The sequence below is a fragment of the Meriones unguiculatus genome, chromosome 16, assembly GCF_030254825.1.
Source record: "Meriones unguiculatus strain TT.TT164.6M chromosome 16, Bangor_MerUng_6.1, whole genome shotgun sequence".
Classification (NCBI taxonomy): Eukaryota; Metazoa; Chordata; class Mammalia; order Rodentia; family Muridae; genus Meriones; species Meriones unguiculatus.
The window spans coordinates 6,621,797-6,639,256 of record NC_083363.1 but is presented as its reverse complement, the minus strand read 5'-3'; the positions used below and the strand labels follow the sequence as shown (position 1 = coordinate 6,639,256).

The following is a 17,460-nucleotide window of genomic DNA, read 5'->3' as shown; positions in this document are numbered from 1 at the left end:
GAAGTAAAGAAGAGAAATGTGCAAAGGGCAATAAGTCAAGTCAGACTTGCCGTCCAGAACGACCAACAAACACAGGCCTCGGGATGGGCTCCCTCAGCTGGGGCACAGGGAAGTCTTAATGAAGCGAGCACTGGATAGAATGGGCTTTGAAGGAAAAATACTGATTAGGACTTGTCTGAGATATAAGTGGAAAGGCCAGCAGGGTGGAAAACGTAGTCTAGTTAGTAAAAATAACATAAGCAATTATGAAAAGTCACGCCCCATTTCAGAGAGGGAGGTGGGCAGGGAGATGGCTTAGGCCACCGCCAAGCCCGAAGACCTGAGTTCCATCCCTGGAACACACGTGGTGGAGAGAGAACTGACTCCTACATGCTGTCTTCTGGCCTTCATATGCACCCTGTGGCACACAGAGATCTATACACATACGAATGCACACATATAAATAAACAATCTTTTTAAAATGTGTGGGGCATGAGGAATTCTGGGAACAGGATCTAGGAAACAACGAATAATCCCATATTGCTAGCTGGCCTGAAAGTACCAATGATAACATTTTCCCCAAAGGAGCCAGGAATGTTATAAGCCTGGACTTATCTAACCTCGTTTTAAAATTAACATCATATTGAGTCCTACAGGCAATGCTGGACATGGGGGTGCGGTGCGGTGCCCAGCACAGGGATGGGACTGGCAGCAGTCAGCTGCGGGGACACACTGTCTGCTGCTTCCTTCCTGTTAGTCCAGACTAACAGAAGCCACGTTCACCATGGGCTCAAGTGGTCACACCAGGGAAATGAAGAGAAATAGGGAGAGCAAGATCAAGAAAGGAAAGAATCGGGAGGTGGAGGCAGGAGGATCAGAAGTTCAAAGTCATCCTTGTCTACAGAGTAAGTTTGAGGTCGGCATGGCATCCCAGAGGCCCTGACCCTGCAAATAAACGAACACATGAACAAAAAGAATGTAAAAGAGGAGACACTGTCAGAGCTGTTGCCCCAAACTGCTGATGCACAAGAGGACAAAGGAGCAAACACAGGCCAGAAAAAGCGACCTTACAGTTACAGTCCCAAAGGGCTGCTGGTTAAAGACCTGGTGGTTCCCAGCTTGGAGCTCCTGGAAGATACAGTTAAGAGGTAGAGAACAGAGGAATGAGTTTATGTCTCCGGGCCAAGCCTTTAAAGGCAGCAGAGGCACCACGGCCCCTTTCTCTTTCTTCTCTCCTGCATTCTTGCCTCGATGAATGGTATTACCACATACCGGCTCCAAGATAACGCTGCCTCACCCCAAGGCAAGTGAACCAACTGACATTGGGCCAAAATCTTCCAAATAGTGAGTCCCAACAAGCCCTCTGTCTTTGTAAGCTGGTTCATCTCGAGTGTTTGTTACAAACACGACCGCAAGGCAACGAGCACACAGGGGATCTTCGTGAGCTGCAGAGTCTACTAAGACACACTCACCAAACCAGACCTACCTGCAAATCGTTCTCTTTTTCCTTTGATTTAATCCACGTCTTCCCCTGAGTCTGGGGATCGATGAGGAGAGGGTATCTGGTGGCCTTTGTCACAATAATGCCATTCTGGATTGACAAGTCATCTCCGGGTAGTCCCTGCAGGCCCCACTCGCCAATCTGAAGAGGAGGAAATGGGGATACAGCCGCTCAGAGGACGGGAATGTGTTGGTTGGTAACTGAGGCGTGTATAATGTCAAACGGAAACAGCTTAAACATGTTTTCTCTTTGGGACAAGGAGGCTGGTAGGGGAGGCAAACCACGCCAGCCTGCAAATGTAAGCCAAGTGATGCTAGGTTTAGGAAGCGAGTTTAAGTATTTCTTGTCCGAGTTTTCATTTGTGTGTGGGTGGCTGGGTGGCTCTGGACACGTGAGTGCCCTGCTTGCCGAGGCCAGGAGAGAGGAGAGTTCTTTCCCTCTCGGACCTGGGGCTACAGTGGCTGTGAGCCACCCAACGTGGGTAGCAAGGATGGAACTTGGCTCCTCCTCCCAATCTGGTGGCTAAAGCTGTGGTTGTCCTCTTAGGCTGTACCTTTTCTCTTACGCTTAGAGAACGGATTGTGAAAGTAAGCCCGTATCAGAGAGGACGACGGCCCCATCCCTCGGGGTTGCTATTCTGCCTGGCCTTCGATTTCGCCTCCAAGGCTTACCCGTGTGTGCACACAGCCGGGGAGGCTTCCACTGAGAAACGCTGGCAGGCTTTCGGAGATGCTGAGTAGGACTATTTCCTCCCTCCAGTGTAGACGGGATTGCCTCACGGTCAGCAAAATCCCAAGAAATCGCAGGCACCAACCCTCACCTACCTCTGCTAAGTTATCTGCTAGGGCCTCCGAAGATCCAGACGAATGAAGGCTGCCCGGACCTTGCCACAGAGTGCCCAGTGTACCTCCCTTGCGTAATCTAACCCCCGTAACGATGAGTCTAACAGTGTTTGGTCCAGAGACCACTCTTTAACCTTTAAATACAGAGCGTGAGGAATTCACAGTATCGCCTCCCGCCAGGGAAGCAACAACTGGCGAAATGCGAGTCAATCCGGGTCAATCCGAACACAAGGTGCCCTGGAAAGTATTTACAGCCACAGGGGCTTGTGGCACTGGCACCAGAATCCCGGCAAGTCAGGTATGCCATTAGTCAGCGGCGCCCGGGCACGTCGGGGTGTTAGCTATTCGTGACAGCCGATTCAGGGCGTCACTTTGACTGGGTTTGTAGTCACCCAGGAGAACCGCTTCTGGGAGGCCTGTGAAGGCCCCCGAGAGGCTCAGCTGAGGAGGAAGACTCACTCAGAATGAGAGCAGCACCGTCCGCCCAGTGGACGGAATAAAAAGGAGCAAGCCTCGCTCTAGCATCCCCCCCTCCTCTTTCTGCTTCCTGGCCGTGGATACAATGTGACCATCTGTCTGACACTCCCACCACCATGGCCCACGATGGACCCTCAAAACTGTGAGCCAAACACACCCTTCCTTCCTTCTTTTGTTTTCTTTAGGTTACTTTGTTACAGCAATAAAAGAAGGAACTAATAGACTGTGCTACATAACATGTGCATACATGTTACACATGATGCCTAGTATATCCTAGATTTACATACAGAGCACACTACAATACATAACATATGTAATGCCTAAAGCATATTAGATTTACACACAAAGCACACAGTTACAGGTGCTGCTTGCCTTTGCCTCAAACCTTTGAAGGAGAGCAGAATGGAATTAACATTCTAAAGAGTCGAAAGCCATTTAAGCCACCTTAAGTAACGGAAATAGTTTTCAGGAAATTTTAATTCCTGTAAATGAGGTTTACAGGAAAAATAAAGCGGACCCTCTTTGACTTCGAGTTGACGGCAAGAACTTAAAGCGAGGCTGAAATTCTGACGTTACTAGGAAAAGTCAGACTTACAGTTGGAGGGTCCACCAACATCGCGATAAGATTCAGGTTCTCGGTGAAGGGAATTTTCCGCCCTTTCAATTCAAGCTCCCACTGGTCTTTGAGCAAGTAGTTCCTAAATATCTGATTGAAAGGGCCTAGGTAGGAGAGAAAGCCCGTACACAGCAGCACGTCGCCTACCAGCCTGCGAAGGAAAAAAAAATGCAGATGCCCAGTCAGTCACAGGGTATAACTGACGTGGAAAGACAGAGCCCTAAACATGAATGGGGTGGAAGGGGTCACACTTGGGTGGGTCACGGAGATGCAAACAGGCTCCTTCCTGAAGTGTGGACCATGACCTCTTCCTATTACACACCCGGTTTATAGCCTGTCGTGGGCCGCCACTGTGTGTGTTTGTATGTGTGTGTGTGTGCATATTCATGTGTGCAGGAACCTGTGTGTGTATGTGTGTGTGTGCGCGTGTGTGTGTACCTGTGTCCTTGTGGGTGCAGGCCAGAGGTCGATGCCAGATGTCATTCCTCAGGTGCCTCCCGACCTTGTTTTTTGACACAGGGTTTCTCTCAGGCTTAGCGCTCACTAGGTGAGCAGAGCGCCCCAGATATGCGCTTGTCTCTTCACCCTTCTAGCTCTGGGATTCCAGATGTGGGCCGCACGCCTGCCTTTCCACACCTTTCCACACCTTTCCACATCAGTGAGGGCACGCCCTTCACTGGCTGCCTCTTCTTCCCTCCTCAGTGCGCATTTTCAAGATCACTGAGGGCAAGCCCAGGGAACCAGAGAGTGTCAGGCGGTCCCAGCAAGCTCAGATGCCCCCAGATGTGCCTCCTTCTGGAAACTCGTCCCGCAGAGCTGTGTGGAGGTCCCTTTGCTCCCTAACTCAAAGGCGTGACCGCAGACAAGGCCGGGGGAGGGGCGGGGGGAGGCTCAGAAGTGTGCATGGGGGTAGGTTTTATGGTCTCCGTGTCACAGAGCAGTGGACTGGGAGCGATGGCTAAGAAAAGTGCCCGAAAAGACCAAAACTCCTACCTGCTAATCTGGGCTTTGAATTCTTTGCTTTGCTGGGTCCACCGGACCTTCTCTCCACTCAGCCCGTCAATGAGCGCCGAGGCCGCCTGCATCTTCTTCCTGCACATGTCGGCGTCATTGAGGAGGTCCTGCACTCAGAAACAAGAACTTCTCAGACCACACTGCAAGGCGCTTGAGCAGGGAGAAAACCACGCGTGCATAAACCACACAGGGCTTTCTCCGCTTGCAAAATAAATCTAGTTGTAAAATAATGCAGCAAGAATTAACATATTAATTAGGTCTTGATCCTTCATTCATGAGAGTGTTTTATTTTTTTTAAACTTTTGTAAAATTGTAAACATGTGTAAAAAGGGTTGGGTAGAATGCTTGCCTAGCAGGCATGAAGCCTTGGGTTTGAATCCTGGCATCACATAAATCCAGGCACGGTAGTGCATGCCTGTAATCCCAGCACCCCACAGGGGGAGGTTCAGAAGGATCAGAAAGATCAGCCTTTGGCTAGGCTGAGTGGAGAAAAAGTGTGGTGTTTAGAGTGCAGAGTTTAGGGAAACTCTGTCCCTAAAACCAACAAGTAATCACATAAAAATTAAATGAGGCTAAAATTCAAGGAAGTTTTCTGAGTCTCTAAGATCATATAAAATAAAGTAGTATTTCTATTAAATATTTTCCAGAAAATAATAAAAGTAATGCTATTTCTTTATTAACTTTTGAGTATACAAAATAATGGGTTTCATGATGACATCTCCATAAATGCACATAACTGTACTTTCCTTATATCCATTCCCCTGATGTTGTCCCTTCCCTTTTCATGGTTCTGCTCCTCCCTTAACTCCAACTTTCCCTTCTGCTTTTCTGTCATTTATAAATGGAGGATAGATGGATAGACTGATTGATAGATAGATAGAGATGAATAGATGAATGGATAGATAACAGACAGGTATGAATGGATAGACAGACAGACACAGATATAGATGTCAGACTAGAAACACAGATAGAGTTCCACATATGAGAGGAAACACGTGCTATCTGAGGAACAAAAGACTTGAGGAGGTGAGCGTCTGCCCTGACTTAACCTTTATCCCGTGCACACACATGTACCGAGCACCTCGTGGTACCCATCAAGCACGCCCACGTTTTTACGGTGTAAGCTTAAAAACTGCACTTAATTGAAGTTCAAAGCTGCTTCCCATAGGGCACCAGGACTTCCCCTCCATCGTCTCACCATTTTCTCGTTCATCGCAGCGTCAAATTTGGCCTGCACTTTATCCAGCTCAGCCTGCTTCTCGTCCAGCAGGGCCTGGGCCTTCCCCAGTTCCGCATTGGCCACAGCCAAGCGTCCTTCCTGCTTGGCCAGGTTTGCCTTAGAGAGAAGGGGAAGGTGGTTCATGAAAGCTCCATGAAACATTCATGATTTTAGTTCGTAAATTACCGCATTAAATCACTGAACTTTTTGCAGCGGATGCTATTTCTGGGGCCATCCATTTCAGCGTTCGCAACTGGGGAGGCAAGCTGTCTGGGGGATATTTTATTAATTTTTCCCCTTTTTTAATTATTGATGTTCACCATGGAAAGCGCAGAAAGTGCAACAATGCAAAGGAAAAATTAAAAAAACAAAACAAGCTTCGGTTTTTCTTAGACGTAAGTGCTGTGTTGAGGAGGTACTACGTGGCCCTCGCTTCGGCAGCACGTCTACTAAAACTGAAGCAATACAGAGAGCAGCAAGGTCCCTGGGCAAGGATGACATGCAAATTCGTGAAGTGTTCCAGATTTTTAATTTGAGAACTATGCGGGGGGGGGGGGGGAGAAGGCTAACTTCTCTTTTTAAAAAGTTACTGAACATCATTTTTATCATTTTTATTTTTCAATTAACAGACTCTGATCATTGCCCTAACAATCATTTTATGTGTTTGGGTGTTTTGCCTGCATGTATGTCTGAGAAAAGGGTGCTGGATCCCCGGAACTAGGCACCACGTGGGTGCTGGGAACTGAACCCACGTCCTGTGAAGAGCAGCCAGTGCTCTCCAGAGCTGAGCCCCTCTCCAGCCCTTGAAACGCTTTTTCAACCGGTGATACGACTTTTTATTAGTATTTCCCTGCATTTTCTTCCTCTCTGGTTGTTAATTCTGAAGAACGATACCGTGATATCTATCTACCGGGTAAGCCAGCAATTTGATCTGTTTGTTGTTCTGGTAAAGAGTCTTTTGAATGAAGTTACTGTCACAGGAGCGCTTTCTAAGCTTTTCTAAATCCTACAACATACATAGTAATCATCGGCTTCTTGTCAATTTAAAATAATCAATCACTGTTACTCGGCCAGAGCCCTCCAGGGTAGAAGCTCTTTGATAAATGTCTCGTTTTCTTTCTTAGTCACTCGTTTGCTTGCTCATTGATTTAGGTGGGCTCTCGCTCGGTCGACCAGGCTAGCCTCAAATTCCCAGAGATCCACCTGCCCCGTCACCTAAGAGCTGGATTAAAGGCGTGTGCCGATGTGCCCGGCCCACGTAAAGCTGGCTCTAGACCTATCAAGGACCAACGGCAAGTGCCCCAATCTCAAGCCAGCAAAGTGTTTCTGTCGGTGCTCACTCAAGATACAGATTTTCATGCCATATTGATGTTTTATTTAATTCAACACTATCTTGATTCTTTCATGAAGCATTATTATAGTTGGATCTTTGTGGATCATATTTTTTTATTAAAAAAGAAAAACAAAACAAACTTTGCTCTTATGGTCCTTTACCTCTGAATTCTAAATTTCTAGTAAGTTTTCACTTGGTATCTTTCTGTCTGGGGTGTATTTGCGGTTTCCCTATAGTTTCCCCTCTGTTAAGGCTTTGTTTTCTATTTCATTTAAAATCATCTGTGTAGAGCTTAAAGAGGCACTCCCGTCTTAAAAGCCTTCTTATGAAGAGCGGCAGCGCTCTGCTTGCCTACCCGGCGTCTAGCCACAGAGCAACGCCTCCAGCTTGGTGGGGGTGCAGGGGGTTGAGTTTGAGCCCTGGGAATATGGTGGAATATTTCATGCGTCGCTGAATCCCTAAGCGGTGATTTTTGCTGCCTCACACATGGACAATACCCTCTGATTGAGTGCAGACGGCCTGTGTGCATGCGTATATTCTATGGTGGGAGCTGGGCTACGCCCGGTGCTTTGCCTGCTTCCTTAAGAAGGTCCGTTTCCTCCCAGCGAAGTGAAGTTTTGTGGTGTTGAGCTTTTTGAACCATGGCAAGCTCACTCTCAACACTCTGCCTGCATTTCTGAGACTTCCGGGTTTCTCTTTTATCCTGTGTGCGTGCCTGCTTGTGTGCATTTAAATACGTATGGATGAGGCCAGAGGTCAACCTCAGATGTCATTCGGGTTTCTCACTCCTTGCTCAGAACTCACTCATTCAGCTATGCTGACTGGCCACAGAACCCCAGGAATCTACCTGTCTCTGCTCCCACCCCCAACCCCCGCCCCTGGGTGCTGGAATTAACAGCTGCACCCTATTCCTTTTCACATGAGTTTTGGTGACCACACTCCACTCTTTATTCTTGCAGAGCACGATTTTAATGATTGCACCATCTCCCAACCCCCCCCCCCCCAACTTTCCTGCTGTCATGAGCAACTCTGGTTATGTATTTGAGGCTTCACATCATGTCTTCATCTGGTGACGAAACCAGGGACATTCCTAACTTCCGAAAGCTCAGTTTGGAATGCTGTGAGCAAACTCAGTCCCCAATCTCTGAGGTTTGAAAGACATGCCAACCTTGCCTATGGCAGCTTGATGATTACGCTGAACAAATTCATTTGCTGTTAATGTGAACAAGCTACTTCCGGTTGTCTGCACTGCCAAGAAACGTGCACCAGATATTTTTAAAGAGAAAGAGAGAGAAACCTTAGAAGGGCATAAAAGTAAAATATAGGCATGGGGGTGCACGAGATTAATCCAAGTGGAAAGCAGAGACAGGCAGATCTCTGTGAGCACCAGGCTGGCACAGTCTACATAGCTAGTTCCAGGCCATGCAGGGCCATACATTAGAAAAAAAAAATGACTAAATGAATAAATAATTTAAGATGCAGTTGCCTATCTTGGTCTAAATTACAGTCTGCTAACAGTAATTCTTTTTTTTTTTTTTTTTTTAAGAATAAGTATGGTTTTTATTCTTTTTCTCCCACGGGTAATACATTTTTTAAATTAATTTATTTATTCACTTTATATCCCCACTTTGGTTTCCCTTCCTTCCTCTCTTCCAAGCCCTTCCCCAGACCCTACCCTACCCCCCAATTCACTCCTCTTCCTTTTCTGTTCAGAAAAGGGCAGGTCTCCCATGGGCATCAACCAATCTTGGCATATCAAGTTGCAGTAAGACTAGGTGTATCTTGGCAGCCTAGCAGGGGGAAAGGGTCCCAAAGGCTGGCAACAGAATTAGAGACAGCCCCCCCTGTTCCCACCGTTAGGTTTGCACGTGAAGAACAAGCTGTGCAGCTGGCTGAGAGTAATTCTTATGACTGCCTTTACCAAGCACTGATTTACGGGGAGGAGGGAGGCTTACCTTCAGGGGCAACACTTCCCTGTTGATGCCATAAAATATCACCATAGCAAGCGTCCAGGACAGTAGCCCCGCCACATTCCCGCAGACTTTTTTGGCACTTTCAAAGGAGTAATCGTCCATGTTAAAATATGGCTGCAGTAACTCAACAGTCTCTTCGTTGATTGTGTCCTTCGGGAACTGCTGCAGGCTCCACAGGAACCCCGTTGCACTCATCAGCTGGAAGACAGTGTGGCAATCTCTCAGTTCTGGGAGAAAAGAATTCCCCCATCCTCTATTAGCAGGAACCCTGAGAGTCTGGATGAAAATGGCCCCTATAGGTTCACATATTTGAATGCTTGGTCCCCAGTTGTTGGAACTGTTCGGGTAGGATTAGGAGGCGTGGTCTCGTCAGAAGAGGTGTGTCACTGGGGGGGCGGGCTTTGAGGTTTCAAAAGTCTACATCATTCCTAGTTCATCTCTTGCTTTGGGGCTGTGTCTCAAGATGTGAGCTCTCAGCTCCTGCTCCAGCACCATGCCTGCCCTCTGCCAATCAATCATGGCCCAAAAACAAAAATGGTGAGCCAAAATAAGCCTTTCCTTTTTATCAAGGTATTATCTCGGGTACTGTGTGCAGACTTAGCAAAGACGTCTCTTACCTTTAGCGACTCTCCCCAGGATGGCTTGCAGCAAGGCTTTTCTGGGTCCATGGTAACGGGGTCGATTTTCTTTTGGAAAAGCAGCAGCACACAGTCCATGATTCTCATAATCAGATGTGGCGGTTTGGCGAGCTTCCTGACCGTGGCAATGTCATTCGGTTTGATGGTCTAGAGTTGGGAACAGGAATCAATATAAATTTTTTTTTCCCTGAGTGGTATTCATAGACTCATATACGGAAACCTAATACCTTCAGATGATTAAAGCGGAACACAATCAAAACACATTTCATCTTCCAGTTCCTGTCATTATCTCCTCGAGGGAGCAAATTCTGACGTTTCTGCATAATGATTCCCTTGGAGGTCGGGTTCAGGTTTCTGTTTATTTGACTTTATTCCTGGTTCTGCTGCCCCTTCGGCTGACTCAGAGCCTCACCATCACTCAGTGCCTGCCGCCCGGCCTCCGCTAAGATAACATAACTGGGTAAGCAGCGTTTAGACAGCTTGCATCTTCACAGCAGTGTACAGATAGTAAGACAGGTGACAGAGATGGCTCCATTGGTGTACTGACTGCCGAGTGATGCCAACGTGAGGGCCTGGGTCAGGATGCTAAGCACCCACATAAAAGCCACGTGTGGTGGCCTGTGCACAGCACTGCGGACGCAAGAACAGGAGCATCCCAGGGGCCATCTTAAGTTATTAAGTAGAAGAGAGGGAAGATGAGAAGAAAGGGTGGGGAGAAGGAAGATTAGGGTAACCCTCTTGCCCCACAGCTGCGGATGTCTAGCTTGGAGCTGTATCCTTAAGAGAAGCAGGAGCTACAAGAGGGTCTAAAGCAGGGGAGCGGCCAGGATAAGGCTGTCTACATTATCTGAATCCATCGTGCTCATAGCAGGCATGTCCAACCTGAGGGTCCCCAGCCACATGTGTCCCAGGATAGCTCTGTGTGTTATCTGTAGATGACAATGCCATGTTCTCAATTTCAAAGGACTGGACATCCCCAGGTTAGGCAACTGTCCACTGGCTCCTTTTTGGGAAACCCTGTAGCTAAGAAAACCAGGGCAATGTGGGGGACATTTGTCTCCAGATGAGGTTGCAACAAGTTTCCAGGTTAATTTCCACATAATGAAACTGGGTACCAGGTAGGATTTGTGGAGAGGGGGGATAGAGGAGGGAGTCGGAGGGGAGGGGAATTGGCGGTGCTCACATTCAGGGCAGCCTCTGCCTCTTCCAGGGCAGGCTTGGCTGCCTCCAGCTTTGACTCAGCTTTCACCTTTTCACTGTCGATCTCATCCACGATTTTCTGAGCTTTGTCTTTTACCTCCTGGACTTCATTTTTCACTTTGGCTGAAGCCTGGGCACTCACCGTGACTTCTGCCAGCACCTGGTAAATTAAGAGAATCAACCAAACCCTTTAGAGCAAATGTATGGGTTTGGGTCCATGAGATACTTATCTTGTAAAGTACAAAAATGAAACTAAGAACAAATGTCTCCATCCATCTGAGTCACCTATATTTTAATCTGTATTAAAATCATTACTTTGAGGGAGCTGAAGAGATGGCTCAGCAGCTGGGAACACTGACTACTCCTCCAAAGGACCTGAATTCAGTTCCCACATAACCGCATTGAATGGCTCACGGTCATCTCTAACTCCAGCTCCAAGAGATCAGACGCCCTCCTCTGGCCTCCCTGGGCACTGCATGCATGTGGGCATACACACATAATAAAAATAAACCTTTGTAGTTTCTCTGAGTGGTACCTTGCAGTATTCTATTCTGTAAGCTGTCCTTGGGCTTAGAGTATACACAAACAAATGTAAGCTTTTGCATAAATGGTGTTTCCAGTCTACGAACATCCATGATTCAAGAACAGTGGGAGTAAACAAGAGACCACATTATGCACCCGCCTCTCTCTCTCAGGAAAAAAAAAAAATTGTAAGCCTTGCCTCCTCTAGAAAATTAGAATAGGAAAGGACCTCAAAGCTGAGACTTGATATAACAAACAGCTAAGGAGAAAGCCCACAGACAGATGAGTGAGAGCAAAAGCTTGGATAGAGGAGGGAATGTTCTGGACCAGGCAGACATGTCCCTGTCTAGACGTGTCTCTGGGAGAGCTGAACAAGATCAGCTTGTTCTCACACACCTAGGCTGACGTTTGTGTCCCGTTTAGTTTTTTTTTAAGAGATTTTTTTTTTAAATAATTGTTTTTACAAGTAATTTTTAATTAATCATTTGAGAGTTGCAAAGCAGTGTGAAAAGGCCTTTTAAATAGCAGGGGAGAAACGTTCCCCGCTGGTGGTGACAGGGTGCGTGCAAACTCACCTCGTCCGCTTTCACGGAGGCCACAGCCAGCTCCTTCTCCTTCACCGCCAGATCCTGCGAGAGTTTGGCAACGGACTCGCTCGCCTCCATCAGCTTGTCGAGACCTTTACAAACACACACGGGAGGCCCTTGCTGACTGTGGGCCTCACCACACACACACACACACACACACACACACACACACACACACACACGCAACCCGGCTCTCAGCGGACAAAGACGTACCTGCTCTCTTCTTAGCGCGCCCATGGGTGCTAAGGGGGTGGGAACCTCGGGTCCTCGTGCTCGTACGAGCACGCACTTTACCCACTGAGCTAGCTCCCGGGCCCCGGTTTAATTCTGTTCTCTTATTTTGTTTTGTTTGCTTTTTTTCCCCACGAGATGGCTCTTCCTGGTCAGCAAGCATTCCCCAGGGACTGTGTGACCACAGCCTGACACAGTGAAGCCAAAGCTGAAAGACCCATTAGCCATGGTTCTAGAGAAGAAAAGCGGCCCTCTGTTTGCACAAGTGCCTACTTTTGTTTTTATTTTTACCTAGGCCAATCAGCACTTGCTAACTTGACCTGTTCTTACTAATCAAATTACAGTTTGGAATGGACAAACACCCAGGTGTTAAAGGTCATATATATGGAGTTGGAGGCTAGGATACACTATAGGAGACACTATCTCAAAACAAGTTTTTAAAAAAAAAATAGCGTGTGGGGGCCAAAAAGATGGCTCATAGGTTAAGAGACTATACCGCTCTTGCAGATAACCTAAGTTCATCCCTGAACCCATGTCGGGCGGCTCACAGCTTCCTGAAACTTCAGTTCCCAGGGATTTAGTGCCCTCTTCTGACCTCCGTATGCACCTGCACTCAAATGCGCAAACACACACAGTCACACACACACAGTCACACACACACACACAGTCACATATACACAGTCACATACACATATTTTTTTAATGTAAAAAATAAAAAAAACATTGTTTTTTGTTTCCAAACACAGTGATACCCATTCAAGAAAATGTTGGCGTTGTCATCAAACAAACCCTTTTCAAAAAAGACCAGACTAGTCATTCCTCTTACCGATATTCATCCGCTCTGCTTGTTCGTTGATGTACTTCACCTTTTCCGTGTAGATGTTTTTATAACCGTTTATAAATGAGAGGTATGACTTGGGGGTCACGTGGGCCCTTCGGCGGTATCTGAAAATAGGAGATAAAAACAGCCCCCTCGGTCACCTTCTGTGAAGCTTCACTGTGAAAGCTGCGGGACACTAAGGACCTGGCATCTTGCCTTGCTCTGGCATGGCGTTTCCACCTATGGGAAGCTGAGGGAAGGACATCTCCTAACTCCACTAGGATTTTGTGGAGATTAAATCTATTAGCAAACATAACTCTACCATCAGCAAGTTTCTGGACGGACAGGAGGGACAGCGGAGCTGATGGCAGCGTGCTCTGTAATTCATTTCCGCCTAGATGTTAATAGCTTTTCAGCCCAAGACCAGTCTCTCCCCTGTCCGGCTGCATTGGACTTGAAGTCCAAACAGCCACACTGGACTCAAGGTTCAAATCAAAGTGGGCTTTAGGCCTCACTCATCATAATAACCACAGAAATAAACAAAACTGGTAATTTTGCCTAAAAGAAACTAAGGTCTGACTCTAGACCTATAGTCTTCATGGACTGTAGCCTTACAGTTTTGACTTAACGACTCACCTTCGGAGTTCTGAGGGCTTCTAACATTTTCCAACTTTCCCTTGATTGCTTTGATTTTGGTTTTTGCTTGTTTGGGCGCCAGCGCACATGTAACCGCAGCTACGGCACTTTGTGAAAGCATTCACTTTGTGAAATCACTTTGTAAGAAAACCATTCTTCAATTTAAGACGACGGGAAAAGCTTGAAAGGTGCGACAGAATTCTCAAAAGTGAAGGGCTGCGGTTTGTGGCCATTCCAAAGCAAAAGGAAATCGGTCTTGCCAGGTGACGGAGTCAGAAGAAGTAACAACTGCCCCAAGTGTGAGGAGGGTCCACACCCACCCAGGCTCCCCAGAGTCTGAGAGCACACCTGGAATCAGCTACGGGGGGTGGTCTGGGTGGGGGGGTGGTCTGGGCATAGGCCTAAGCAAAGACAAAGGGCCGGCTTATGCAAAGACTTCAAGGCATGCAATAGCCCTCAAAACTTCCACTATCACCCAGACTTTGCACAAACAAACAGGAAAAACCAGGCGTAGCTTTTTAGTAAGACTCCATACCGCACAGAGCCTGTCCACTCGTCCTAAGCCGGGGCTTGCTGTGGCCCAGCAGACCCTGCTCCAGTCACCCTTACTCATCAGCTCCCATGCACTGTGGGGTACGAAAACCCTGCAGTGTTTTGTTTTGTTTTCTTTTCTTAAACCGTTTTGGCCGACTCGCTAAGAATGAACACGCCAGGACTGCTCTTGCTAAGTGGTTCTCCTGCACCCAATTAAAGTTCTGCTTCGTTAATTCATTGCCAAGAAAAGGCTTTGATGAGGCGCGGCTATGCAAGTGCCAAAGCTAAATGTCCCCGCAACCTAAGGCAATAAAGAAACTTGAAAACGGCACCCTGCTTCAATCAGAATAAATAATGCGTTGGGTTGGGAAGCTCGTTTTCTACCGTTTATAAGGAATTATTCAGGTCATTTTCAAAACAAAATTAAGCAAATGAAACAGTGATTCATTAAGCATCTGCTGCTTGGAGCCCTGGCGGGTAGAGAGGTATTTAAAAGTATGGCCCCTCGTTAATTTTTAAATCCTGTTTATCTGGCATCTTTTCATTACTTAATCACTAGAAAAATCAATGCAAGAAAAATGTGATGTGGCCTGCATGATCTGTCTACGCAGAGTGCCTTCCTGGTCGTTATGTTTTAACTCCTCTTTGGAGAGAACTCTGCGGTTCCATGGCCAGCAGCCCCGGATCTCAACGCGCCCTCACTTCCCTTTGGAAACGGTTCTCACAGCTACGAGCCCGCGCAGTCTCACGCACCTTTGGAAATAATTTTCACAACTCTCGGAAACCATGTCATGGAAGAGGCCCATGGTTTCTACCACCTGCTTCTTGATCTCGCTGGAGCAGACGATGTTATACTCTGAGAGGAAGTAGGAGGCCACGGCGATCAGGGCCTCCTTGGGCCAGCGGCTGAACCAATCCATGGTGCAGCCTGAAATCAGGCCAGGGAACTTCAGGGAGCGGGCCCGGAACTTCTCACCAACCTGTGGAGAGTGAGGTCAGGAGATATGAGCAGCACGGAGGGAGGACGGTCAGCTGGAGAGGAGAGCGTCCACACCCTGGGCCGGCAGTGAGATGCAGAGAGCTTAAGAAAAGGCAGACACCTTCTTGGGCTGCAGCCGTGTGCCAAGTCAATGTTCAGGCCAGGGAAGGGGCTCCGACAATCTCTTCCCTCTCCTGGAAGTGGCTGCCATATTGGGTTCCAGTCTAGAAACTACCTTCTAAGAGGAAAGTGACAGGCTGGCCATGAGAACCCTGGGCAGGAGGACACAGATGGAGAAGGCCTGGACACTGGGAGGGATACAAATGTGACAGCCCTGGGTGGAAATAAGATTTCCTAAATCCTCCCCTTGGCTATCTATTGAAACTCCAGGAAATTAGAGTATCCCTAGAACATCGTGCTGGGTGAAGGAAAAGGCTGCATCCGGTTTGAGGAGGAGCTGGTCTCAAGGAGGAGACCTCACCCGACCCTGACACTTTGTCAGACCACCTTGCAAGAGAGACTGCAGCCCAGACCACAGGCAGGACCACGCCTTGACAGGGATGCTTGGCTAGGCACCAGCTCTCTTGCTTTCTCTCTAAATTCAAACCTCAGGGCAGGACCTGAGCTCCAGCGAGCAAGGCTGGCTGCTTTGAGCTACCTGTCCCTTCAGCTGCCCGTGTTACTGCACAGGTGGTCCCTCTGAGGAAGCACTTAGGGAGGCTACAAAGACTTCCTCCAAGCGTCTTCAAAGCTCTGTGGGTGGGAGAGGAGCTGGGCTCATTTTACAAGGCAGGAGAGAAATGCAGAGAGAAAACTGATCGCGCAGAAGGGTTCTAACCACCAGACTGAGTCTCCACGCTGCAGGGGGATGAGACCTTCTGAAGCTGAGCAGAGCTGCGCAGTAGAACATTCCATGAGGGTGTCAATGTCCTGCACACCCGCTCCCCAGCAGCGCTTCCCACACGGCAGCCACCGCCACACGTGGACAGCGAACCCTGACAATGGGACTAGGAGGACCCAGGAGCTGGATTTTAATTTTTTTTACACAATTTTAACTAGTTAACATGTAAGTAGCCACATGGGCCAAATGGCTGCTACATTGGCCAGCACAGTGAGCTGGAGATACTCAGTTAGAAAGTCCATCAAGAGCACTCTACATGTTATGTTCATGCTGGAGAGACAGATGTGTGAGATCCTAACACCAAACCCTTTGCGGTTCAAATACCGGACGTCTCTTGGTAATTCATGGACTGGTAAGCCACGTAGTCACCGCCAGTGACTCTCAAATAGCCACACGGGTGATGAGATTTGGGTCCAGGGAACATGGTGTTGGGAAAGAACTCGTTTTAGTTCCGTCAAAGAAAGGTTAGTCTCTGGTCAAATCTGTCCCCAGAGAAGGCCGCCTGTTAGATGCCCGAGCCTGCCTAGAATCGAAGGACGCAGACTCACCGGGGAAAAGCAGAGGACAACGTGCAAGTTCTTCCTGGATCTGGTGATGAAGTATTCATAGAGGTTGTCGAAGGTGGGAGGGTGGCGAGGCAGCTCCCTCTTCATCACCGATATCAGGCCCTGCGTGATTTCATCCATCTCATCTCGGGCAAATAAATTGGAGATCTTTGAGGCACATACAGGAAGGAGAGGGAGCAGTGTATGTTTTTAGACTTCCCGCTGCCGATTCACTGCTCTCTCATTAGCCACCCTCCAAAACCCAACCCTTCTCTTTCTCTCTTTCACACACACACACACACCACCACCACCACCACCACCACCACCACAATCATCACCACCACCACCAACAACAACAACCAATAGTCTTTCTGCTGTTCCTCAGGCCCATGCCAAGTTTGCCAGACAACACCAAGCTCGTGGGGATGGCTCTAGCAAGATCTTCTGAGCCCGACTCCCACACGAGCTTCCCCGGGGAGAAGCATGGTGTGAACACCACGGCACACACATGCCACCTCTTCCTCAAGGGGAGGCATGTTGCACACGGCCCTTCAGTGAAAGCGCGGCACACCCGGACGTCGGTTCCTCAAGGCAAGGTGTGATGCTTCTGTGTGTGTGTGTGTGTGTGTGTGTTACATGTGTCTGAGAGTGCTCACATGTGTGGAGGTGCACACTTGTGTGCTAATGTGCATGTGGAAGCCAAAGGACAGCCTCAGTCATTCTTCAGACACCGCCCACCTTGATTTTTGAGACAGGGTCCCACTGACTTAGAACTCACAGAGAAGGCAATGCCGACTGGCCTGGGGCCCCCAGGGACCCACCTGTCTTCTTCTCCCCACCAATGGGATTCTAAGAACTCACCATCATGCATGACACTAACAGGAACTTTTCTTCTCCGGTTACAATTGTCTCA

At 48.1% G+C, this 17,460-nt stretch overlaps 1 protein-coding gene and 1 non-coding gene across 3 annotated transcripts in view; one reads left to right on the top strand and one right to left on the bottom strand.

The window, feature by feature from the left end:
- Positions 1 to 17,460, bottom strand: part of Dnah8 (dynein axonemal heavy chain 8) — a 205,054-nt gene that overhangs the window by 73,310 nt on the left and 114,284 nt on the right. For both annotated transcript variants that reach the window (XM_021652387.2, XM_060369207.1), the window contains 11 exons: positions 16,551 to 16,715; positions 14,876 to 15,102; positions 12,959 to 13,077; positions 11,890 to 11,993; positions 10,776 to 10,952; positions 9,572 to 9,739; positions 8,937 to 9,152; positions 5,628 to 5,765; positions 4,409 to 4,536; positions 3,395 to 3,566; positions 1,466 to 1,621 (listed from right to left, as the gene is read on the bottom strand). In XM_021652387.2, the coding sequence (XP_021508062.2) occupies positions 1,466 to 1,621; positions 3,395 to 3,566; positions 4,409 to 4,536; positions 5,628 to 5,765; positions 8,937 to 9,152; positions 9,572 to 9,739; positions 10,776 to 10,952; positions 11,890 to 11,993; positions 12,959 to 13,077; positions 14,876 to 15,102; positions 16,551 to 16,715 (1,770 nt within the window). The remainder of the gene's footprint in view (positions 1 to 1,465; positions 1,622 to 3,394; positions 3,567 to 4,408; positions 4,537 to 5,627; positions 5,766 to 8,936; positions 9,153 to 9,571; positions 9,740 to 10,775; positions 10,953 to 11,889; positions 11,994 to 12,958; positions 13,078 to 14,875; positions 15,103 to 16,550; positions 16,716 to 17,460) is intronic.
- On the top strand, positions 6,071 to 6,177 carry LOC132648435 (U6 spliceosomal RNA). Its single transcript, XR_009586837.1, has one exon. It is a non-coding gene; the product is annotated as a U6 spliceosomal RNA (small nuclear RNA).